At 39.9% G+C, this 25,917-nt stretch overlaps 1 protein-coding gene across 2 annotated transcripts; it reads right to left on the bottom strand.

Annotated features, from left to right (window-relative positions):
• Positions 1–8,351: 8,351 nt before the first annotated feature.
• LOC109869552 (antigen WC1.1) lies at positions 8,352–24,789 on the bottom strand. Of its 2 annotated transcripts, none has more exons than XM_020459770.2 (18): positions 24,716–24,789; positions 21,308–21,619; positions 20,781–20,900; positions 19,969–20,175; positions 18,380–18,595; positions 17,761–18,075; positions 16,979–17,284; positions 16,488–16,781; positions 15,960–16,286; positions 15,526–15,840; positions 14,786–15,085; positions 13,809–14,084; positions 13,370–13,672; positions 12,942–13,076; positions 12,205–12,318; positions 9,968–10,132; positions 9,496–9,719; positions 8,352–9,243 (listed from the first exon to the last, which is right to left on the bottom strand). In XM_020459770.2, exons 1-17 carry the CDS (start codon positions 24,771–24,773, stop codon positions 9,544–9,546), a joined length of 3,939 nt encoding a protein of 1,312 aa, XP_020315359.1. In that variant the 5' UTR covers positions 24,774–24,789; the 3' UTR covers positions 8,352–9,243; positions 9,496–9,543. The 2 variants fall into 2 exon arrangements, with proteins under 2 accessions (XP_020315359.1, XP_020315362.1); XM_020459773.2 differs by having other exon boundaries at positions 8,459–9,243; positions 15,796–15,840.
• Positions 24,790–25,917: the final 1,128 nt, after the last annotated feature.

The following is a 25,917-nucleotide window of genomic DNA, read 5'->3' as shown; positions in this document are numbered from 1 at the left end:
AGGCTTTAGGTCCCTTTTTGGAAAACTCTGTGTGGGCTGTCATATGCCTTTTACTGAGGCGTGGCATCTGTCTGGCCACTCTACCACAAAGGCCTGATTGGTGGAGTGTTGCAAAGATGGTTGCACTTCTGGAAGGTTCTCCTATCTCCACAGAGGACATCTAGAGCTCTGTCAGAGTGACCATCACCTCCCTGACTAAGGCCCTTCTCCCCTGATTGCTCAGTTTTGGCTGCCAGCCTGCTCTAGGAAGAGTCTAGGTGGTTCCAAACTTCTTCCATTCAGGAATGATGGAGGCCACTGTGTTCTTGGGGACCTTCAATGCTACAGAAATGTTTTGGTACCCTTCCCCCAGATCTGTGCCACGACAAAATCCTGTCTCAGAGCTCTACGGACAATTCCTTCCACCTCATGGCTTGGTTTTTGCTCTGACATTCACTGTTAACTGTGGGACCTTGTATAGACAGGCGTGTGACTTTTCAAATCATGTCCAGTCAATTGAATTTACCCCAGATGGACTCCATTGAAGTTGTCAAAACATCTCAAGGAGGATCAATGGAAACAGGATGCACCTGAGCTCAATTTCAAGTATCATAGCAAAGGGGCTGAATAGTTATGTAAATAAGGTATTCTGTTTTTTTATTTGTAATACATTTGCTAAAATGTCTAAAAACCTGTTTTTTCGCTTTGTCATTATGGAATATTGTGTGTAGATTGCTAGGATTTTTATATATTTCTATCCATTTTATAATTATGCTGTAACGTAACAAAATGGGGAAAAAGTCAAGGGGTCTGAATACTTTCCAAAGGCACCGTAATATATACACACACACACACATGCACATAGTTTCAAATGTATGTGGACACCCCTTAAAATGTGTGGTTTTGGATATTTCAGCCACACCCATTGCTGACAGGTGTATAAAACCGAGCACAGAGCCACACAATCTCCATAGACAAACATTGGCAGTAGAATGGCCTTACTGGAGAGCTCATTAACTTTCAACGTGGCACTGTCATAGCATGCCATGCTAGAGCTGCCCCGGTCAACTGTAAGTGCTGTTATTTGAAGTGGAAACGTCTAGGAGCCACAACGGCTCAGCCGCAAAATGGCAGGTCACACAAGCGCACATAACGGGACCACCGAGTGTTGAAGTACTTGGCGTGTAAAAAGCATCTATCCTCGGTTCCAACACTCACTACCGAGTTCCAAACTGTCTCTAGAAGTAACGGGAAATAGGTTTCCATGGCCGAGCAGCCGCATGCAAACCTAAGATCCCCATGCGCAATGCCAAGCGTCGGCTGGAGTGGTGTAAAGATTGCCTCCGTTGGACTCTGGAGCAGTGGAAACGCGTTCTCGGGAGTGATGAATTATCATTGATGGTCAATATGTCAACTACAGTATATATATAAGTGGATTCTAATGTTAGAATGTTTTGCAAAAATGGAACGCCTGTTAAACCAGTATTTTCCATTAGTCATCCTAACACGACATAACAGTGCACACGATTTGGTCATCTAATACTTTGGCAGTTTCCTCAATCACAACATTTACCACATTCCTGTACAGCATGCCATTGATGCGGTGGACTGTTTGCACATCATTGATTTCCCCAAGCAGAAGCACTACCAATAATGCATCTCTTCTGTTATGGAAAATCAACTAAACTGGGCCTTTGTCACAGCCAAAGGCCTCCCCATTACAGAAATCAACAGAACTGGGCCTTTGTCACATCCCAGCCTGGTCTCATAGACTAGACATTACATGGATAAAAGTCCATCAGAGACAGTGAAATTAGTATGATATGCTACATTTGGTATGGTTACATAAGAATGATGGCTACTTAACCTTTTTACATGTGAGTTCCAAATATCATTAATGGCCGCCCCAGCGCAAGTTTTTTTTATGTGTGTGATGTCAGAATGTGATTGTTACGCAACATGGAGAGTTAACCCGCGCTACCCTCAAACCAAGGCACGCTGCCTGTTAATTATCTAAAGGCTATGTTTCAACTTCTCAATGTCTAATTATTTTTTAACAACAGTTTGAATTGAGGTATGTTCCGCCTCCTCATTAATTCGCATAAGAAGATCCCCATTTCACTGTTGCGGACAATTTATGTTTGAGGCTTTACTCAACTGGACAAACACGAGATCCCAAGCACTTCCCCAGATCAAGTATGCAGAAATTAGCTGTGTAACATAGATCATTAAGATGTCTTATCTGCATAGTATACTTATGTGATATTCTTGTTATTAGAATGTATCCCTTCGGACTCTGGTATTGGCAGTTGCACTTCTTCCCTCAGCTGGGGCTCAGTCACCTGGAGCCCGGTCACCTGGGGCTCAGTCACCTGGGGCCCAGAGAGGGGAGAGGTCAGGCTTGTCTTTCACATGTCCCTGGTGCTATGCAGAATATCAGAAAGCGAAGAGGACAGGAAGGAACATTGTCTTCATACAGTGAGTGGAAAAAAGTATTTGACCCCTCTGCAAAACATGACTTAGTACTTGGTGGCAAAACCCTTGTTGGCAATCACAGCGGTCAGACGTTTCTTGTTGTTGGCCACCAGGTTTGCACACATCTCAGGAGGGATTTTGTCTCACTCCTCTTTGCAGATCTTCTCCAAGTCATTAAGGTTTCGAGGCTGATGTTTGGCAACTCGAACCTTCAGCTCCCTCCACAGATTTTCAATGGGATTAAGGTCTGGAAACTGGCTAGGCCACTCCAGGACCTTAATGTGCTTCTTCTTGAGCCACTCCTTTGTTGCCTTGGCCGTGTGTTTGGGGTCATTGTCATCCTGGAATACCGATCCACGACCCATTTTCAATGCCCTGTCTGAGGGAAGGAGGTTCTCACCCAATATTTGACGGTACATGGCCCCGTCCATCGTCCCTTTGATGCGGTGAAGTTGTCCTGTCCCCTTAGCAGAAAAACAACCCCAAAGCATAATGTTTCAACCTCCATGTTTGACGGTGGGGATAGTGTTCTTGGGGTCATAGGCAGCATTCCTCCTCCTCCAAACACGGCGAGTTGAGTTGATGCCAAAGAGCTCCATTTTCTCATCTGACCACAACACTTTCACCCAGTTGTCCTCTGAATCATTCAGATGTTCATTGTCAAACTTCAGACGGGCATTTATATGCGCATTCTTGAGCAGGGAGACCTTGCGGGCGCTGCAGGATTTCAGTCCTTCACGACATAGTGTGTTACCAATTGTTTTCTTGGTGACTATGGTCCCAGCTGCCTTGAGATCATTGACAAGATCCTCCCGTGTAGTTCTGGGCTGATTCCTCACCGTTCTCATGATCATTGCAACTCCACAAGGTGAGATCTTGCATGAAGCCCCAGGCCGAGGGAGATTGACAGCTCTTTTGTGTTTCTTCCATTTGCGAATACTCACACCAACTGTTGTCCCCTTCTCACCAAGCTGCTTGGCGATGGTCTTGTAGCTCATTCCAGCCTTGTGTAGGTCTACAATCTTGTCCCTGACATCCTTGGAGAGCTCTTTGGTCTTGGCCATGGTGGAGAGTTTGGAATCTGATTGATTGATTGCTTCTGTGGACAGGTGTCTTTTATACAGGTCACAAACTGAGATTAGGAGCACCCCCTTTAAGAGTGTGCTCCTAATCTCAGCTCGTTACCTGTATAAAAGACACCTGGGAGCCAGAAATCTTTCTGATTGAGAGGGGGTCAAATACTTATTTCCCTCATTAAAATGCAAATCAATTTATAACATTTTTGACATGCGTTTTTCTGGATTTTTCTGTTGTTATTCTGTCTCTCACTGTTCAAATAAACCTACCATTAAAATTATAGACGGATCATTTCTTTGTCAGTGGGCAAACGTACAAAATCAGCAAGGGATCAAATACTTTTTTCCCTCACTGTATGTGAATGTGTCTTTACCTATTCTTTAACCATGTGAAGGGATGGCGTGATTAATGGGGACCCAATTACTTGTCTCCACAATGTCTATGCGCCAGTCACTCCCTCCTTTGGCACTGGGGGATGTGTGTGGTAGTGTCTGGAACCATTGTATGTAATCTCTGATGTTGCACTTAACCTGGAATAGTGTATGACCTAGAGGCTCACTCCCCTCAGTGAGCTTGTCCAGGAGTGTGGTCAATAAGGGGTTTTACTTGAGATGGGAGTATCTGGAATTGACAATTGATTTATGTCATTGGTCAAGTTGGTGTTTTTGTGCTATGAAGTACCAGGAAAGAGATCAGAACCTCGTCTTAGGGGCCAAACTGAACGATAATATATAGCGAATGCTATCTGGCTACGGGATATTCCTTTCTCATTTAAAAAGTCTCACCTTGTGACCCGTTCCAAACATCTGTGGTTTGTTATGTAGACTATGGGGTGGATCTTTGCTATAAAAGATCTCAGTAGCCTTTGTGTTGTGGCTCTCAACGGATCATCAGAGAAGGTGATTCGTTGACCAGCCATCGCTATTGCAAAGCTCTCACTATTAAAGATTTAGTTTAAGTATAACTCTGACTTGTGTGATAAGTTTGTCTCTCCTCATTTGATGGTAAAGAAATGAACCACCACACACCCGCATTACCTTCATTGTTGTTTTCCTTACAAATAATAACTTTGGACATGTGTGCGTAAATCATGTTGTCATTTCTACTGTAGCGCACTGAATGTATGTATGACGCATCATGCATTTTCTGCTTTATTCACGCTTTTCAAGTACTGGTGGCACATCATGAATTCAAATTCTTGCGTAGTGAAACGGTGGTCTTCCTCTGACGAGGAGGAGTAGTAGGAAGGATCGGAGGACCAATGCGCAGCGTGGTAAGTGTCCATAATATTTCATAAGAATCATGACCACTGAACAAAACAATAAACTACACGTGAAATAACTAACCGAAACAGTTCCGTGTGGAACAAACACTGACACGGAAATTAAACACCCACCAAACACAAGTGGGAAAAGGCTACTTAAGTATGATTCTCAATCAGAGACAACTAACGACACCTGCCTCTGATTGAGAACCATACCAGGCCAAACGCAAACACAACATCGAAAACGGAACATAGACAAACCCACCCAACTCACGCCCTGACCATACTAAAACAAAGACATAATAAAAGAACTAAGGTCAGAACGTGACACGTAGATTGTAATGGACACATATGATGTGTGTAAAATACTTTTTTAACGTTTTATGGTGCTTTGAAGGCAACTGGGAATTCGGAAAAATCATGGTCAAATCATGATGTCAGTGATCTTCAGGTCGTATAGTCGGAGCTCTAGAAAGAGGCCCGAGTTCCCAAGTTGGAGTTCCGAGTTGGATGACAGTTCAAAAATATGTTTTTTCAGAGTTCCCAGTTGTCTTGAATGCACTAAAGTCAGAAGTCTGAGATTTCCAAGATCCCAGCTAACCAGTTCCGAGTTGTTTTGAACACACTAAAGTCAGAAGTCTGAGACTTCCGAGTTCCCAGCTCCGAGTTCCCAGTTGTTTTAAACACGGCATCAGATTGTAACTATGGTATGTCAGGGTTACTAGATCAGACCCCCCCCCCCCTTCCTGGGGTTTTATTTGAACATATTTTTTATTTTATTTAGCTTACAAACTTCTCCTTTGCTATATTGATAAATCCCCCACCATAGTAATATTTGCCCCCCACTAATTAAATTAACCCTGCCACCAACCCCCCTAAAGTGGTTTCATCCATATCTGACAATCCTGTTTAGCTTCCGCACTACAGTTAGGCTAGGCAGTAGGCTTGTATTTGGGGTGATGATCTGTGAGGTGATAACATTTTATTTGCTTTGTGATTTGTCAAAAACTGTAAACAACTTGTCAAGTCATTTGCTTCGGTTCTTGTATTCACTGTAACAAGTACATCGAAGATTTGTAATATGCTGAAAAGTGGCCAAACTAAGTTAATATTTTTCATGCAATGGGAGCTGCCATCTTTAACTTTGACTTTGTTTATTTGCATCTTATAGTGAATGGCGTTCTGGGATTAGGAAGTTCTCGCTTGTCAAACATAAACAAACATGGCTGCCACCATAAAAAAATGTAGCTGCTGTTAGCTTAGCTGACACGCATCTCTTTTCTAAACAATATTATATTTCTTCCTTGTGCTCACCAGAGATGTGGTACATATTAATCAAGTCTGTCAGGTCGCTAACTTATGTTTTATGTCAGAGGAACCAATTATTTAGACTGATTTATGGAATGAGTTTGGATGAAGTTCACATTTATCTTTTACAATAAAAAATGAAATTGAGGAATAAAGTTTTGAAGACCTTATTTTCCATCAGTACCAAACATTATTTAGATTATTTTCAGACAACAATTCTGATTAGACGCGTTTGTTGCATCATATTTTCTGTTGCTACTGTTCCAATCACATATTTGCGATGGTACGTCCTTTTAGCTAACCCTTCCCATAACCCTAACCTAAACCCTTTAACCTAACTCCTAAACTTAACCCTAATCTTAACCCCTAACCCTAACCCCTAGTCTAGCTAATGTTAGCCACCTAGCTAGATGCATGATTCTCGTAAAAACTCGTAACATATTGTACATTTTTTAAATTTGTAACATATAATACGAATTGTAATTCGTAACATATCATACAAAATGGGTGCTGGACATCCACAAATGAATACATACCATACGAAAAGTAACATATACTAAATGGAGTGTCTCGATATCTAGTGGAAGAGGTTAGCTGGTTGACATTTCAGCAGTTAGTTCCACAAACTGCAGGGTCTTAGTTAATTGCCATTTAATTTATATATTAATTGCAGTGTAATTAAATGCAATAAAATGAATCGTTTTAACATTTTTTTATCCATAAGTTTAAATATTCAATTAACTTCAGTAACTCGTATTATTTAATTTCAGATTGTAAATGGTAAAACACACTGTTGCTGTTCAAGCCCTCAGAAGATCTATTTACTATGAACGAGGTAGTGATAAACCATGAACCATTTTGTCATGACTGCAGCCTCAGTGCTGTTAGACAAACCACATAACGTAACGCCATACACTGTCATTATCTTTAAGCGCATGCTTTATGCAATCAAAAAAGCTAAGTCAAATTGAAATCCGTACCAAAATACAGAGGCTGCAGAGATTGCTGTCAAATTAATTCAAAGTGTGCACTATGGATGCTCTGAAGTGACAAAAAGCAAGCCCAGAATGAAAATGTTATCCCCTCGTTTAGATATTGGTATGTACTCTGTTCTATTTCTGTTTATATGCAACCTTTCCCCCCCCCCCTTTTTTTCGTGATATCCAATTGATAGTTACAGTCTTGTTCCATCGCTACAACTCCCATACGGACTCGGGAGAGAGCAGTTCATCCTCGGAAACACAACCTCGCCAAGCTGCACTGCTTCTTGATTTGACTTGGAAGCCAGCCGCATCAATGTGTCGAATGAAACACTGTACACCTGACGACCGTGTCAGCGTGCATGCACCCGGCCCACCACAGGAGCCGCTAGAGCGCGATGACACAAGGACATCACGGCTGGCCAAACCCTCCCCTAAACCCGGACGACACTGGGCCAATTGTACGCCGCCTCGTGGGTCTTCCGGTCGCTGCCGGCTGCGGCACAGCCTGGGATCGAACCAGGATCTCCCTGCATCTTTTTTTAATCATGCATCCCTACCTTTACAAGAGCCCCCTGCTAGAGTGGGAGGCTGTGTGTGATGTTTACACATAACACTAGAATCACCATTTAAAAATGAATCCCGCTGGGTATATCCTCAGTCCTGGGACCTCAATGGGCACCGAACAACTCCTGATAGCGCATGTAATGCGGGATGCTGTTGTACTGCATGTGTCTGCCGTAAAGGGACAACATATATCAGTATTTTCATTAGAAACACTATAGCTGGTCATGGGAATATTTTTTTGTAGGTGTAACAGGCTGTGTGTCACAGAATCCTTTTTGTTTGCCTGAGAGAATGTGATGTGATGGTAAATGGCTTTTTATGCTGTGTATCAAACTATAGCTGTTCAAAAACATACAATTTAATACACAACACCAAAGCAATCTCCTATGTCTTGAACACCTGATTCTGTTTCCAGTCAGTCCGTGTTTACAGTAGATAATATTACAGTCTAACGAAGGTTAATCTATTGTCCTTTTTCACAGTATTGTCAACTCTTACCTACAGTATGTGCATGTCCCTTCACTGTTTTCACTTCTCTACACTGTAATAGTTTTTGGAGCACTGTAAACATTGAGAATATGTAGGAAAAACCATATACTATATAATTACCATCAATTGAATCATTTCATGTGAAATGTTGTATAAACACGACAGGATCAATAAAGCCAATAATTGGATCTCATTAGAAAACAACACAATACTGACATCACAGTATGTTATTATAGCAGTGCATTTTCATTTTTGTCCAAAGTGAATTACATAAAAAAAACTATCAGACACTTTAATCACATAATCAGGGCCAGTATTCTTAATTATATATTTTTTATCTCATCATCATCTCAAATGTCTTAATTTTTTAAGTTTAAGTCGACTGATTTTTTTACACTGGATATTCATTTTTTTTCCACCTATTGATACTATTCTTTAATTCCAGTCACCAAATCCCAAACATGATTTCATAGATAAAAAAACAACACACTAAAACAGACATGTTTTAAACAAAAGACAGACAAGCTCTTAACTACTACATTCATACATTATAATCCTTAACATTAAACAACTTCTAAAGGAAGAAAAATATTATTATTGATGTAAGATCATCATAATTAAGTTGAAGACCAGAATAAAAACAACATCATTTTTTTTGCACAATGCGACTGCAATTAAAAATACAAAATGTTTAAAATGTTATGTTTATAAATGGTAAAAGTAGTCATTTAAAAAAAAAAGTACAATAAAAAAGATTGAAAAACAGCTGTTGGCTATGAGCTTTGATGCATTCACTAAAAGCAGTTAATTTTGCAGGTCTTCATGGAAGGAAACATCACATTTCAAGATCATGTTTTATGAATACATGTGTTGTGGTGAGACAGACACTATTGAGTCCGTGTCAATCAGTTCTGTTTTACAGGCCATGGCACAACAAACTAATCAAAACAGATTTTTTTTTGAAGCAATATCAAATGTTAGACAAAAAAAAGTCAAGAAATTTGAATAATTGTATCTTTAAATATAAAAAAGAAATACCGATATTATATGAAGGAATGTGAGTTTTTTTTATGCAGGCAGCTTTTCCCCTCCAACTTTGGGATCCTGTAGACCAATGAGACAATCAAAATGAGAGACACACTGGGTTATTTAATACCCTCCAGATGACATTTGATGTGGTAATGTGTGTTTTTGCTATTTTGTCAAATTCAATCAACCAAACAGTAGTAATTTTACATGACATGATTAAAATGATAAATTACTGGCTAATTCCTTCATAAAGTAGAAAAAATTATGTATATCATTCAATGATGCATAGTGTCAATATAAACCATATCATCAAAACACCATAATCACCTCTCATAGTTCTGTTACACAACAGATCATGTCAAGCCTGCACGTTGCTCACTTCTGACCATCAGGCTCCAGGTAATCCTCGTCATCATGGATCGCCAGGCATTTGGGCTTGGGTCTTTCATGGACCTCTGCAATCTCCTCTCTGGTCTCAGCTGGCGTGATCATTGACACCACATCATCATAGCTCTCCTGTTGATCTTCCTCCACCTCGTAGGTAGCATGTTCTGTAAAAAATGTGGTACAGAGCAACACATTAAAATAGTATAATCTAAGCTATTTAGCAGCCACTTCGTATCCAAAGCGACTTGTAGTCATGCATGCATACATTTTTCATATGTAGGACCTCAGTGGGAAACAATCCCAAGACCCTCAGTGTTGTAAGCACCATTCTCTACCGACGGAGCCACATAGGACCAAAGACACAACACATTCATGTATGCATGTATGTAACTGAGCTGGACCTTTATATTACCGTGGGTAGCAGAAGGTCCAGCACCTGGGCCTGGGCTACTGGTTCCATCTTCTCCACTGGATACTGGTTGAGCTGGGACATTCTCCTCCTCAGCAATGTCATCATAAGACAGGGAAGACGCAGTACTTCGTCTGCCATTCTCTTTGTCTCCGCCACTCTCTGATTCTGTAGGAACGGAGATACAGAGAGGGATGGTACAGCAACGCATCACTTCATTTTACTAGGACAGCTACAGTGATCCATTCTCGACCCCTTATCATTACAGTAGTTATCCCTTCTGTCATATACAGTGCATTCGGAAAGTATTCAGACCTCTTGACTTTTTCTACATTTTTGTTAGATTACAGCCTTATTTTATAAATAATGTAATAGTTTTTTTCCTCATCAATCTACACACAATACCCCACAATGACAAGGCAAAAACAGGTTTTAACATTTTTAGCAAATGTATTACAAATAAAAAACTGAAATATCAGATTGACAGAAGTATTCAGACCCTTTACTCAGTACTTTGTTGAAGAACCTTTGGCAGTGATTACAGCATTGAGTCTTCTTGGGTATGACGCTACAAGCTTGGCACACCTGTATTTGGGGAGTTTCTCCCATTCTTCTCTGCAGATCCTCTCAAGTTATTTCAGGGTGGATGGGGAGAGTCGCTGCACAGCTATATTCAGGTCTCTACAGAGATGTTCAATCGGGTTAAAGTCTGGGCTCTGGCTGGCTACTCAAGGACCTTCAGAGACTTGTCCTGAAACCACTCCTAAGTTGTCTTGGATGTGTGCTTAGGGTCGTTGTCCTGTTGGAAGATGAACCTTCGCCCCAGTCTGAGGTCCTGAGTGCTCTGTAGCAGGTTTTCATCAAGGATCTCGCTTTACTTTGCTCCGTTCTTCTTTCCCTCGATCCTGACTAGTCTCCCAGTCCCTGCCGCTGAAAAACATCCCCACAGCATGATGCTGCCACCACCATGCTTCACCGTAGGGATGGTGCCAGGTTTCCTCCAGACGTGACGCTTGGCATTCAGGCCAAAGAGTTCAAACTTGGTTTCATCAGACCAGAGAATCTTGTTTCTCATGGTCTGAGAGTCTTTAGGTGCCTTTTGGCAAACTCCAAGCGGGCTGTCATGTGACTTTTATTGAGGAGTGGCTTCCCTCTGGCCACTCTACCAAAGAGGCCTGATTGGTGGAGTGCTGCAGAGATGGTTTTCCTTCTGGAAGGTTCTCTCATCTCCACAGAGGAACTATAGAGCTCTGTCAGAGTCACCATCAGGTTCTTGTTCAACTCCCTGACCAAGGCCCTTCTCCCCCGATTGCTCAGTTTGGCCGGGCGGCCAGCTCTAGGAAGAGTCTTGGTGGTTCTAAACGTATTCCATTTAAGAATAATGAAGGCCACAGTGTTCTTGGGGACCGTCAATGCTGCAGAAATGTTTTGGTACCCTTCCCCAGATCTGTGCCTCAACACAATCCTGTCTCAGAGCTCTACAGACAATTCCATCGACCTCATGGTTTGGTTTTTGCTCTGACATGCACTGTCAACTGTGGGGCCTTATTATTACGGGTGTGTGTCTTTCCAAATCATGTCCAATCAATTGAATTTACCACAGGTTGTAGAAACACCTCAAGGATGATCAGTGGAAACAGGATACACCTGAGCTCCATTTTGTGTCTCATAGCAAAGGGTCTGAATACTGATGTAAATAAAGGTATTTCTGTTTTTTAAGTTGAATAATTTTGCAAACATTTCTAAAAACCTGTTTTCGCTTTGTCATTATGTGTTATTGTGCGTGGATGAGGATTTTAGGATTTTTTTAGAATAAGGCTATAACGTAACAAAATGTGAAGAAGTCAAGGGGTCTGAATACTTTCCGAATACACTGTATATCTGTCATTCGACAAGGTTCTCTCTCTGCTACACTAAACACTGAATTTATATACTACAGTGCCTTGCGAAAGTATTCGGCCCCCTTGAACTTTGCGACCTTTTTTTTGTGAATAATTTTGCACGCCCAATTTTTCAGTTTTTGATTTGTTAAAAAAGTTTGAAATATCCAATAAATGTCGTTCCACTTCATGATTGTGTCCCACTTGTTGTTGATTCTTCACAAAAAAATACAGTTTTATATCTTTATGTTTGAAGCCTGAAATGTGGCAAAAGGTCGCAAAGTTCAAGGGGGCCCAATACTTTCGCAAGGCACTGTATATAATGTGTTGTTGATATTATATGTATATATATGGACTCACCGTGGCTTTTCAAATCTCTCATTTCCATTGGTCCAAATAGTTCACTTCCGTTGGTTTCCACGTCCTCATAGTCTCCACTCTCAAAAGCAGACACTTTTCTCGTTGAGAATCTCGCTGGATCCAGAATATTACACTAATTTTAAAAAATTCAGTCTCTCCAAAGCATACATATTAAGAACATGTATTTAAATGCATTCACGTTGTTGTTTTCACATATTCCATAACATTTGATTCAATGTGTTGTTGTTTCTAGTTTAGACCATGTTGTCAAAGTGCTCACTGAATGCCCTGTAGTGGTGGCTAATTGTACAAATGCATTTGAAATGTGTTTAGGACATAGAGATAGATAGAGGACTCATCAAGAATATAACCTATTTTAGCATGGACATTGCCGTTGAGGGCTTCCACCATTTTAAAGTAGTCAACTGGGTGGGGATTCCTATAAATTGGGAGCAATCAGCCAATAAAGAAGAAGAAAATTGAATACTTTAAAATTGAGATAGCCTCAATGACGCTGCCCATGCCGCCACAGACGCTATAATGGCAAAGATACAAGGATGAGTCTTATATCTATGGTTAGGATCTATACCACTTTGGGATAATTTCCTAATTGTGACAGAACTATACAGATACACAAATTATTACAAAGGTGTCCTTCAATTTGGCTATTTTACTGTAAGTGGCTTTAGTTGGTAAATCGCTACAGTATTATTATCAGCCGTTGAAATTGCACTTACACTTGAACCTGGTTACAAATCGTCTTCGCATGAAGAAGCAGAGGGCAACGACCATGACCAGAGACAACAGTCCAAGGGAAAGACCAACATACCAGTTGATGGGGATCGGGGGAATGGGCACTTTGATTGGATAATCTGAAATCATATTACGTGATTGGGGAGAAATATTATAATTTAAGACATAGACTGTACACATTTTGTCCATCGAAGATTTTAGAGAAAGAGTGTTTTGAGTTTTACTAAGATGGCAAAAGCAATTCTGAAAAATGAGAGAAATATTTTGCCCTTCGATAGCTAGATAGAGCCCCACAGTCAGCAACATATCTGACAACAAGGTTACCTCCTACATCGCGCTATAGCTAATTACAACCTGAAACATTGGAAATTAGCACTTTGAACAACTAATGGTGGTGTGGTCATTGCAGTACCTTCACAGTAGATTACACCAGGTGTTTTACATTCATTCTTCTTGATGATGCAGTGCTGTAAATTGCGATTCTCATTGGAACATTTGAGAGATGTCTCCGGTATTATTTTTCCTTCTTTTTCCTCTTCTGACTGTTCAATCTGATCCGGTCGGAGACTTTGAGGAATGCCACATCCTAGCTCTTTGCAAAGTAATCGACCTTCTTGTGAGAACATATTCGGTAGACATACCGACTCCCAGGTGCCTCGATAAAATACCTTAATGTTCCCTCCACATTTCTGAGTTGAATTGAATTTCACACCACCTGAAAAATAAATGATAAAGCTACACAATTTACTGCACTGCTAACCTCTGTTATGGAAACATCACTACTGCATTAATGACACCATTAGTTATCGCTTGTCATCTACACGTCTTCAAAGTTAATATTGAACTCTTACCTGCACAGGACACAGAAACCAATCCTCTAGCACACCTTCCTATTATTGTTTTGCACTGTCCGAGATAGGACTCCGAGCCAATGCAGCTGACGAAATGTGCATCACCTCGACTTCCTTTGTCGATTTCTTTGAATGAGATGCTGTTGCTACACTGCTGCTCTTGACATACTATTTTGGAGTGACTCTCACTCCAGTTATCATAACACACTGGCAAGTTATTTAACAGCACCTTCCCAGAGCAGTTACCTGTTTCTCCCAGGCTTGCTTTGAGATCATCTATGGGGAAACATAGGTGTAAGAACATATAGGCGACTCAGTCCTTCAGCAGTAACATCACTAATCTCTGCAATTTAAATACCACAACATTTATATGGTATTATAAACTGGGTGGTTCAAGCCCTGAATGCTGATTGGCTGACAGCCGTGGTATATCAGACCATACTATGACAAAATATGTATTTTTGCTGCTCTAATTAAGTTGGTAACCAGTTTATAATAGCAATAAGGCACCTCAGGGGTTTGTGTTATGTGGCCAGTATACCACGGCTAAGGGTTTTGTACAGGCACTCCTCGATGCGTCGTGCCTAAGAACAGCCCTTAGCTGTGGTATATTGGCCATATACCGCACCCCCTTCGGGCCTTATTGCTTAAATATACAGTACATTCAGGAATATATTAGGTACGTCCCAATAATATCTCCCTACTTCATGTTGGAAGTTTCATGATTTTCCTTTCAAATCAGTGAAGGGGAGTGAACAAGTGCACACTTTGGAATGAAGGGGAGATATTTCGGACATCGCCCCTGTGTTCATAGATATAGGGTGTCACGTGGGGCCTAAGGCTCATTGTGTATATGTTTCTACAGTGACTAATGTTGTCATTTTGGAATAAAGATATGCAGAGGCAAAAATCACACCATTATCAGTGAGAGTATTTGGAATTATTTGTCTTGTACAATTATTTGATCTGTATCTTACCTTGGCACTGTAGGTAGATCGACTGGTTTAGAGAGGGCCTGTCGTTTAGTTCACAGTCCCAGATGCTGATTGTCTCCCCTTTACAGCTGTACTTCTTCCCCCACAAGAGATCATGATAATCTGCCTTTTCCTTAGCAGTGTGTTTTATGTAGGCTCCACAGCCCAAGTTTTTGCACAAAACCTTGCTCTCTGTCTCAGTCCAACCATCGCTGCTGACAGCCCGACTGTCTGCTTCACTGTACACAAACACGTACCCTTCACAAGTCCCGTTCCCTAACTTCAACATCATTCTCCTCCATTCTGTGAAATAACACAAGGCACAGTGAAGGTTGGGCCAAGTTAAACACAGCAAAGCATGTGCAGCAGGTAGCCTAGCAGTTAAGAGCATTGGGCCAGTAACCGAAAGGTTCCTGGTTCAAATCCTAGATCTGACTAGTTGAAAAATCTGTGGATTTGCCCTTGAGCAAGATACTTGATCCAAATTGCTCTGCATAAGTGTATCTGCTAAATGACTAAACTGCAAAGATAAGTGAGGAAACCCTCAGGCAAATACAGTTTTAAGAATGCAAGGGCCCCAAACTATACTTTTTACAAAAGACAAACTAGTTATTGTGTACATAATGACTTTCATATGGAGATTGTAAATAGTAAAGAAAAAGTATAGCTGTTATTGTAAACTTTCTACAATATATTCTCTTATTTTGACTCCGGTGTTGAAAACATAGAAACAAACAAAATACCAGAGCATTGGAGACCACCGAGGGCACATTGTTGGTTGTTGGTCTTAGTAACTGTAACTGTGCACTCTGCCGAAGAATTGCTGTTTGCACTACAGGTGAGGCCTGACACAACAGCCCCACTGTTTGCAGATGAAGGGCCAAAGAACGAGAGAGGTTTGACACCATGTCCACAACCCTGCTCTCGGCATATAGTATTTTGGACATCTTTGTTGTTTAGGGCAGTCTTACAGACAGGGATCCAATTTCCTTGGTAGAACACCTGTACGTTACCCGAGCATCTGTCTCTATGCTCCATTAGCCTGGCCTTGACACTTCCTGCATTGGAATAATGACATCAATTTTTTTTTAACTGTCTTGCATTAGCAAAATACTGTGAGAATAAAATGACAAAAATATGGATTTAATGGAAAACAGGGACTGTTACATGATATTACCTGAGCAAACAACATAGGCTGGCTTGTCCTTACAGTAAGACTGGTCAACGTTTTTGACCATGTTGCACTGACTGATGTTAGTTGTCTGCTGGGTTCTGTGCACACTGCTGACGGTGATTTTGTCTAAAGCTGATTGTGATTTTCTCAGGAAGGACAGAGGATAGATGGCTGATCCACAATCCAAGTCTTTACACAACATGTCGGACTTCTTATCCGTCCAGGCATCCTCACAAACACCTCCACACGTTCCGTCGAGGCACACCTCCACCTTTCCCCAGCATTTTACCTCGTCTTTAGTGTCAACTTTCAGGCGTACTGTTTTACTACCTTTCAGGGCAAAGCCCGAGATAAGGAGGAACACCATGAAGACCTACTATTAGTATTATTATCAAATTATTACCATCACCTTTTATCATCATATACAGTTATTCTCCTTTGAAAAATAAAATAATCAACCATTGTAAATAAAGAGAGAGAGAGAGAGAGGAATGGGATGTCAAATGTTTTTGTCAATAGAATGCTGTGTACCTGAGCAGACGACAGAGACTATACTGTGGTTTGACAGATGCTCACTCCGCTCGCAGTCAAAAAGGGATTTTTTCCTTTCCAGGCAGTTGTAAGAGTATTTCCACAAATCAGTGGTTCCACTAGTGGATTCAAAGGTAAATGAGGTAGCATCCCCACAATCCATCTGTTGACACACCACCATGGCAGTTTGACGATCAAAAGTGGCGTTAGACCCAGACAGCCAGTAAGTCTTCCCAGCTTGCTCTATGCCCACCTTGCCAGAGCAGTCCCCCGTCAGAAACACCACCGCATGCTCTAAACAATCAGAAGAGAGGCAGGGGAAAAGTTCCACCAATCAGTAAAACACATGTAATCCTAAACAAACCATATTCAACTGCAGCATCAAAGCAGAAAATAGTTATATTTGGGTAAAAGTGTACCTATGATTAAAACAAACTTGCCATAATAAACTGTAAAGTTTAATATGCAAAAAAAGGAAAAAAAACGGATACCTTGGCAGATTAACATCTTGTTTGTATCCTGTTGTTGTGGCTGTTTCTTGGTTGACTTGATACAGTTAGAGATAGATTTAGAGTTACTAGTACAGATCACCTCATTGCTCAATACTTGACTTGTTCCTTGAATGAAGGAATCAGTATTAGCCATAGCATCACCACAAATCATTTGATTGCAAATCACTTTGGAGTTTTCCTCCTTCCAGTTGCTTTCACGGATGCTCTTCCACACTCCTTCATGCTGAATCTCTACTCTTCCAGCACACCTCCCAGGGCCATCTGACAAACGCACTTTCACACTACCTGGAGAACAATGTCAGGGGAAAAGAGTATGAAAAACGGTTTATATTATTCCAAGTATTAACAAACCTACAATTTAGCACATTACAAAAATGCGAAAATTAGAAAATGATAAACCAATGAGAAAGAAGATAAAGGCGGCACACTGCTCTTGCTAGTATCACTGCTCCTAGAGGGCCTTGAGGCCGATACGTCAAGCTGAATAAAGAGCAGTGATACTAGCAAGAGCAGTGTGCGTCCTTCTTTTTTTCTCATCTTATTCGGCTGTTACCATGCACCTGCTACTAAGATAGCTCAGATGTGCAATTGCCTTTTGAAGATTAGAAACCAAAATTCTACTTCTTTAGATATAGCATTTGAAATGAACAAAATAGTGGTAATAGTTTTCCACATATTTTTCATGTTGTTGTAATTCTATAAACAATGCTGAAAACAATCCTACTGCTCTCACGTTTTCTGTGTTGTGTAATGTATAGTACCTGAGCAGATGACAGTGGCTTTCCTGCATGAGGTTGGGTTCTTATGGTGCATGGCCAGACAGTGCCACAGTGAAGCCTCAGAGTCTTTGCAATCTACTAGGTCATGCTTTCCATCTTTCTGGAGTTTACTCCCAGAGCCGACTAACACAACCTCTCCACAACCCAACTCTCGGCACACGACTCGTCCATCCTTCTCATCCCAATTAGTAGAACACACAGCCTCCAGGGTGCCAGAGTGGTTGAAGTGTACTGACCCAAAACAATGATTGACATTCTGGCTTTGGTCATCTTTCAACAGGGATATGTTGATTTTGTCTGAAACACATTGAACAATAATTCTCAAAAACTTCTAGAAAGATATTATTTTATTTTTCCCCCCATGCACAACAAACAGAAACATGCAGCATTGGTCATCAAATAAATTAAATACATACACTAAATAAGTTTAACTCTGATAGTCTTTTCCCTTTTTAAGATTGCCTATTTAAAGCTTTGCTCGTGATTCAAAACCTTAGAACATTTGTGATTTTTGCAGATTTTTGCAGATTTTTGCAAATTTTTGCAGACACTGTAGCGCTGTCTCAAAGAATGAAAATGTTACCCCTTTAGAGAGCTTTACCTGTACAATCCAGTGAGATGTTTTTGGAACTGTCACAGACCATGTTTTCCTGACTGTGACTTTTGCCACACCGCATGTGTGAACACAGATCATCACTTGATTTGTTCAGCTTGTATTGGCTTTGGCATACAGGTTTCCAAACACCTTCATCCTCTTCCACTTCCAACTGTCCAGAACAGACATTGCTTCCACCTTGTAAACGAAAGTTGTGATGATCTGTTGGACATAAATCATAATTTTTTGGGGTAATTACACTTACAAAGGTAACATGAAAACGTTCCACTTTTATAAAATTAGTTGACATAGACAGTGTATATGTTGTTAAATTAGTCTTATCAGAAGGTGATCATAGTGCACAGGCAGATATCGGAACTTTGATACATTGACATTTGACTCATTTAGCAGATGCTCTTATCCAGAGTGACTTACAATCAGTTAGTGCATTCATCTTCAGATATCTAGGTGGGACAACCACATATCACAGTCACAGTATAAGAATATTTTGAAGATAAATGCACAATGCGGAGGACGAGAGGACTGGGATTAACGATCAATAGGAGTTGGTTTTCAGTTCAACATCTGTTTAGAATCTGTGTGCTGTCAGTCCTGAGAGCCACATGTGCTACATTCTGTACATTGAGTCTGTACATTGAGTCTGGGGCAGGATACTTGGTATTTGGCCATTGGCCAATTGTCCTGCAAGGACATCTCATTGGTCAACCCCAAACTTGGGTGGAGGGTTATAAATGGCATCCTGTTCCTTAGTTGGGTGGAGAAAAGCTCAGGACAGGAGAGATTGACCATCTACCTCCCAGCATAACATATTGATTTGTCCTTCTCAAATAAACCAATTTTTCTCCCCCTCATTTGCTTTGGAGTTTGTGTTATTGAAGAATAAATTGCCAACAACAGTAAGTACACTTTTCCTCAATAAAGTAGTTATCAGAGTCAAAGCTAGAAATTAGGGGGGTGGAGGGGAATCAAGTGCAAGTGTTGGTTCAGGACACCAGAGGTGGCAAAACGAAGTGCTAGGGTTGGGGTGTATGGTTGGAGCATAGCCTAAAGGTAGGGGGCAGTTCCCCTTGCTGCTCTGTAGGCAAGCACCATGGTCTTGTTGATGTGAGCTTCGACTGGACGTTAGCCACCTAGCTACAATTCGTAACATATCATGCGTTTGGTAAATTCGTACCATATAATACAAATTGTAATTCGTAACATATCATACGAAATGGGTGATGGATATCCACAAATTAATACATACCGTACGAAACGTAAGATATCAGACTAAACGGAGTGTCATGGATTTTACGTACAGAATAATACGAAATGCTGTGAGACCAGGTTGTTCCACTAAGACCTCCACTAACTTTAACTACTCAGTGGGCATAGAACTGCAAAACCTTATGAATGTAACCCCAAAAGTGAAGGGTGAAATCTGCAAACAGTTAGACACTAAAGCACCTTAATGCATCACATATACAGTGTAAGAATTATATGAAACAATTGAGATTAGAAGATAGTGGTTGTAAGATCAATGACTGTTAGCAGTGGTGAAAAAAAATGTGGTGAGGTGAATATGAAATACTTGCCTGAGCAAATCACGGAGACAGGTTCTGTACATACCACTTTAGGACTGGTTATACATTGCCAGATATGTTTCTGATGCTCTGTGTTGCTGCAATGTGTAGGTTTGAGGACCACATTATTCTCAATTTGTGAGAACATTCTGGCTGGTGGGAGACCTTTAGATTGGCCACATTTGAGATGTTCACACACAATATCAGCCTGCTTTTTATCTGAGCCAGAGGTAAAGAACAGACATGTGTTACGACCCAAGGGTGAAATTGTGCTGTAGATATTGGGGAAGATGAACAGTAGATGAGGGTCCTGGGTATCTCCCCGGAATTGGTTTTGACAATTTAAAACACATTTTCTGCAATTATGCAAATGCACCTAACCCCCTAAAAATAAAATACAATTTTGCCTATTGTTTTCACTGCTCACACAGTCTAGCCATACTTCTTGAAATAAATTTTTATAAAATAAAGAAGAAATATCTTCAAATGAAACATCCTGGATAATTGACACATTTGTAGTTTTGCTATTCACTACCTAAAACAAAATGTGGATAGTGATTGCTTGCACAACCTAATTAAGCATATAAAGTAAGTTCTAATGAAAGTTAATTGTTATCAAAATGATATAAAGTATAATTAGATTGTATATTAACAAAAAATGTCATGGGTCCCAAATTTTAAAGTAATTTATAATAACACAAAATCAAATCAGCCTAAAAACGATGAATGAATATTTCACCCATGCGAATGGTAAAACTAAAACTAAAAAGTATAGTATGTATTTGCTACCATCAGAGATGAAATTAACAAGACGTAGCTCTTACCCCATTTCGGATTACAAAAGTAGCCAGTTTCTTTGGCCTTCCCCATTGACATTTTTTTGTACCTGAGAGTTCCAGCACATCTAACCCCAGGCAAACTCTCAAGCTCAAGCTGAATCTTATCTGGTGATAAAAAAAATATGACTTGTGAGGCTCAAAATGTAATTCAAATGCATAATTTTGTGTTTAACTTATGGAATTAAATCATGCAAATACAACACAAAATAAAATCAATATTGTCAATATTCAAGTTGACAATCAGATGATGTAAAAAGTTATTTTGCTAAATATCAAAGTTAGTAGCACAACTTTTTTAATATCGGTATTTGGTATACCATATAGGCATCGGCCTTGTGACAGTGTCAGTATTAGCCAACAATTAACATAAGTAAATTACCAAACAGCCGAAGAACAACAAGATAGGTGGAGGAAAGGGGAAGAAAGAATGTCTGTCAATGTAGTAAAATATCCAACCTGATAGAGTTACCAATACACAACAGAATATGTAAATAACTTAAAAGAACACTTACCCGAACATGTGATTTTTTTGACTGTATCTTTGGTATTAGAGCTTCTGTTCCACCCAGGAAACATGCAGTCCCATAGATACTTCTCATTTCCATTGCACACCACCTCGTTCATCCATGTGGTAGACCGAACCTTCTTCAACATAATGTCTTTAGAGCTTATGGATGTCCCACAGCCGATGCTCTTGCAGATGACCTTCTCATTATTCAGCTGCCATTTCTGGTCACCAACAATACCCCATTTCCCATCATGGAAGACTTCAACATAGCCCTCACATGGACCATCCCCACCCTGCAGGATCAACCTGTCTTCCACTGCACAGTAAAATATATATTATACTAACAACCAGACCTATGGTTTCAATACATGTGTACAGTAGATTATCTTTGATTTATATACTCATTTTCTGTGTATTTGAGTATGTTTTAATAATGAGGCCCAAATCAACTACTTCTATTGGAAGTATTTGAAGATATTTTGAAATAATATTTGAAAGTGTTTTCACTATTTTCAAAAACCTATGTTAAATGGTTAGGAATGTATTTGAGTCAGTGTCTTTGTATGCCAATGCTTTCCAAGTCTATTTCCAAAGTTAATTCCAATATTCAACTACTTGTCTCTTAGAATAAATATCTGAATACTGACTTTGAAATGTATTTTAAAGTCATTGAGATATTTGAACCCAGGTCTGCTATTAGGTTACTGTAAATGGGAAATCTTAATTTACTCGCTATTTAACCAAAAAATGTTAGCCCCAATTTCTGAATGTGGTAGAAATATGGTACAATGTTCATAATCTGATATGATAGAGGAATATACTCAGTTTGGCTCTGCAGTAGGTATTTGGTATTATTATTCTTCAAAAGCCAAAATTGCTTGTTTGATTGCTTGTTAAAAGCATCCAGAACAGGTTAAGATTAGACAACAACAAAAAAATAAGCTTTTAAACCAAAATCCAGGACAATAATTGTATAATTATTAATAACATACATTTAAAAATCATACAAAATAATTGATTTACTCATTTACAATGCAGACACATCTGTATGATCTATAATTAACAAATACATTGTAGGCCTATGAAGGGATATTGTATGTATTGTTGGACAATTTACTTCCAGTGTTAACATCTTATAGAAATAATTCAGCTATGGCTAAATATATTGTCACCCATGCACTTTTCTTAAATAATTCAATTTATTTTTCTAAAATAAGTTGACATTGTGTCAAGAACTGCAACGCTGCTGGGTTTTCCCCGCCGTGTGTATCAAGAATGTCCCACCATCCAAACAACATCCAGCCAACTTGATACAACTGTGGAAAGCAATGGAGTCAACGTGGGCCAGCATCCCTGTGGAACGCTTTCAACACCTTGTAGAGCCCCATGCCCCGACGAATTGAGGCTACTCTGAGGGCAAAAAGGGCTGCAACTGAAAATTAGGAAGGTGTTCTTAATGTTTTGTACACTCACTGTATGTAGAACCTAGTGTTGTGCTGGAGATATTGAAAATGAGGTTGAAAAGCAGTGAAAATGACCCTAGAGAGATATTACCACCTAAGGCTGCAAATAGGCTATTGAGGAGGCTTATTATGTTTAACCAATAATAATGCACTAAATCACAGACTAGGCACATCATGAAACACTTTGAGGTGAAACATTTCAGACAGTAGCCTAGTCGCAAAATATAACTCAAGTGATTGAACATTACATGTATTTCAATATGATTGAACTAGCCTATATAGGCCCATATAGCCTGCGTATCTTTTAATGCCGTCATCTCCATTTTTCATTTGAAGCATCATTTTATTCTTCACTTATTTGTAACAATTGCAAATACTTTGGCAACTTTGTAATTGTAGTCAACTTTGTAATTGTAGTCAACTGTGTTCTGAAATTATCGGCAGTCACAGTCACACAGACAGCATAAACATCTGGATTCTATGTTTAGCGGAGATCTTCTGTAAATAAAGTGATGCAGAAGGGCAAAAAAAGCATCTAACGATGCCCCCTGGCCGCTCTACGAATGGTCTGGAGCACTAGTAGATGTGTAAAGGTTTTTAAGAACCATGCTACTAACGAAGGCTTTGGGAAACACCTCGGCTACTAAAAATACATCGTAAGAAGATTCTAACGATGATCTTAACACTACAAATGCTCTGGGAAACGAGGCCCTGAACTTAACACATTGGCCACTCCAGAACAGTCCAGCGTTTCTTCTTGAACTGTTTCTTCTTGAACCCTTCCTGGGTGCGTTTTGATGTGTGTTTGGTGTCATTGTCCTGCTGGAAGACCCACAGCCTTGTATGGAGACCCAGTTTTTGGACACTGTGATGAACATTTGATTTCAAAACACCTTGATAGTCTGTAGATTTCATGAGGTCTTGCACACATTCAAGGTCCCCAGTACCAGAGGCAGAAAAGCAGCCCCACAGCCTTATCGAAACTCCCCCATGTTTGCTTGTCGGGAGGGTGTTCTTTTCTTTGAATTCTTCATTTGGTCGTCAGTAAACATAGAGCTGATTTGTATTGCCAAAGAGCTCTGATTTTGTTTAATCTGTCCACATAAAATTAAGGCTTGTTAATGTGAATTCAGTTGGGGTTTCTTGTGTCTCTTTCAGAATTGGGGTGTTCCTATGTAAACCAACTTCATGGAGCATTCCAAGAAAAGAACACCCTCCCTACAATCAAACATGGAGAAGGTTTTATAGTGCTGTGTGGTTGCTTTGCTGCTTCTGGTACCGGGGGCATCATGAAATCAGCAGATTATCAAGGTGTTTTGGAGTCCAATGTTTAACACAGTGTCCAAAAACTGGGTCTCCGTCAAAGGTTGTGGGTCTTCCAGCAGGACAATGACCCCAAGCACACATCATAAAGCACCCAAGAATGGTTATAAAATAAACGCTGTTCTAGAGTGGCCAGCATTGAGTCCAGATCTGAATCCCTGTTCTGAAAAGAGCAGTTGGTGGAATGCACCCCTCAAATATTGCAGAATTGGAGCAGTTTGCAGCTGAAGAGTGGGCCAAAGTTCCAGCAGATAGGTGCAGCAAGTTCATTGATGGCTACAAGTAGTGTTTGTCAGTAGTTATCATGGCCATACAACCAAGTATTTGTTTTCTCAATTAATAAAAAAAAAAATTAACTTAAGTTTTAAAACAACTAAAATTGTTCTGCAAATGTTGAACATTCAGCATCAATGTTTTTTTCAATTTCAACTGAATTTAGAGGAAATAGGAAATTGTTTAAGAAAGGTGCAAGGGTATCAATATATTTGTCCGGAACTGTAAATGCATGGAGGGAAATTGTTTCAGTTATATTATTTATAACGCACTCCAAGAAGGCTACATATCCCTTAAATAAAGTACATTTCCTATCCTATTGACTTCCATTATTAATCAAAGTTTCTACTTGCCTTGAGTGGAGGACAGGTGTGGGGATGATGCATACCAGAGCAGTAGGAGGAACCACATAGTCACGACAGAACAGAAAAAATGAGGCAGAGAAAAACTACCTTGGTTTATAAGGAAGGGTTGCATTTCCTTAAACTATAAATACAGGTCATCTTTGTCACCACACCTAGAAAACGCCAGACAATGTAGCTCCAATAATCCCACGATTTATTACATTACTGTATTCTGAGTTCAAGAAATTACACACTTTGATAAAGCTATATTATATTTTACAGAATAATTTTCAATTGACAAATAAAGTTACATTTTACTGTAGGTGTCCATTGTAAATGAAGAGGCCTTGCATATTGACAAAAAAGTAGTCATCCACACTTAGATAAACCATGGTTTTCTTGTGGTCATATGAATCAGTATTTCATGATAGTAAGATGTAGTTTAGTAGGGTTGATATATTTACAGTAAAGGTACATGCATTATTGTCACAGAGTGCTTACAACTGTAAAAAAATAACTACAAGAGTAGAGGTTATTATCAAGTTTCATATGTCTTAAGAAAGAAAATGACATGTGAAAATCCCATATGAACACCAAATGCAACTAATATTAGCCTAAATTACGGTAAACACACACTTCTTGTAACCAATAGAGCGGCAGGAAGCCTGACGCTTAGAGAATTGGGCCAGTAACTGAAAGGTTGCTGCGTTTGAATACCCGAGCCGACAAAAGTGTAAAAACTGTTTAATGTGCCTGAACAAGAAACGTAACCATAATTTTCTCCAGAGGCGCTGTACTACTATGGCTGAACCTGTAAAACAACACATTTCACTGCACCTATTTGGTGTAAGTGACAATAAAACATTATTTTTATTATTATTTTTTACATGTAAGGTATCATATGTCATATTTCAACATAAATTTGTTTAACTTGAACAACTATGTTTTTCATGAGCAAACAAAATCATCTGAGACCCTCAGCTAGATGTCATCATGTTAGGCTGTGGCTGTGGCTGAGATAAGAGAAATGCCAGCTAAGTGGAAAGGTTGAGTGATCTGTGGTTTTGTGGTCTGTCTGCTTACGGAGGGAGATGCAGTTATCTCCTACCATCTCAGAAGAGGAATGGGTAGGGACACTTTTATTAAGCTCATCATCTTTAGCAGAGGCATTTTCATTCGTACACACAGTTCTTCTACATGTGTAGACGGGG

Source organism: Oncorhynchus kisutch, linkage group LG24 (genome assembly GCF_002021735.2).
Source record: "Oncorhynchus kisutch isolate 150728-3 linkage group LG24, Okis_V2, whole genome shotgun sequence".
In the NCBI taxonomy this organism is placed as follows: Eukaryota; Metazoa; Chordata; class Actinopteri; order Salmoniformes; family Salmonidae; genus Oncorhynchus; species Oncorhynchus kisutch.
Note: the sequence above shows the minus strand (reverse complement) of the source record. Positions and strands in the feature narration are given on the sequence as shown.

Coding starts and splice junctions, on each gene's coding strand:
- LOC109869552 (XM_020459770.2), bottom strand. CDS start 24,773: ATGTGGTTCCTCCTACTGCTCTGGTATGCATCATCCCCACACCTGTCC. Junction 18,076..18,379: donor CATCTCACTGGATTGTACAG/GTAAAGCTCTCT, acceptor AATGTGTTTCAG/ACAAAATCAACATATCCCTG. Junction 12,319..12,941: donor ATTTGTAACCAGGTTCAAGT/GTAAGTGCAATT, acceptor TTCTGGATCCAG/CGAGATTCTCAACGAGAAAA.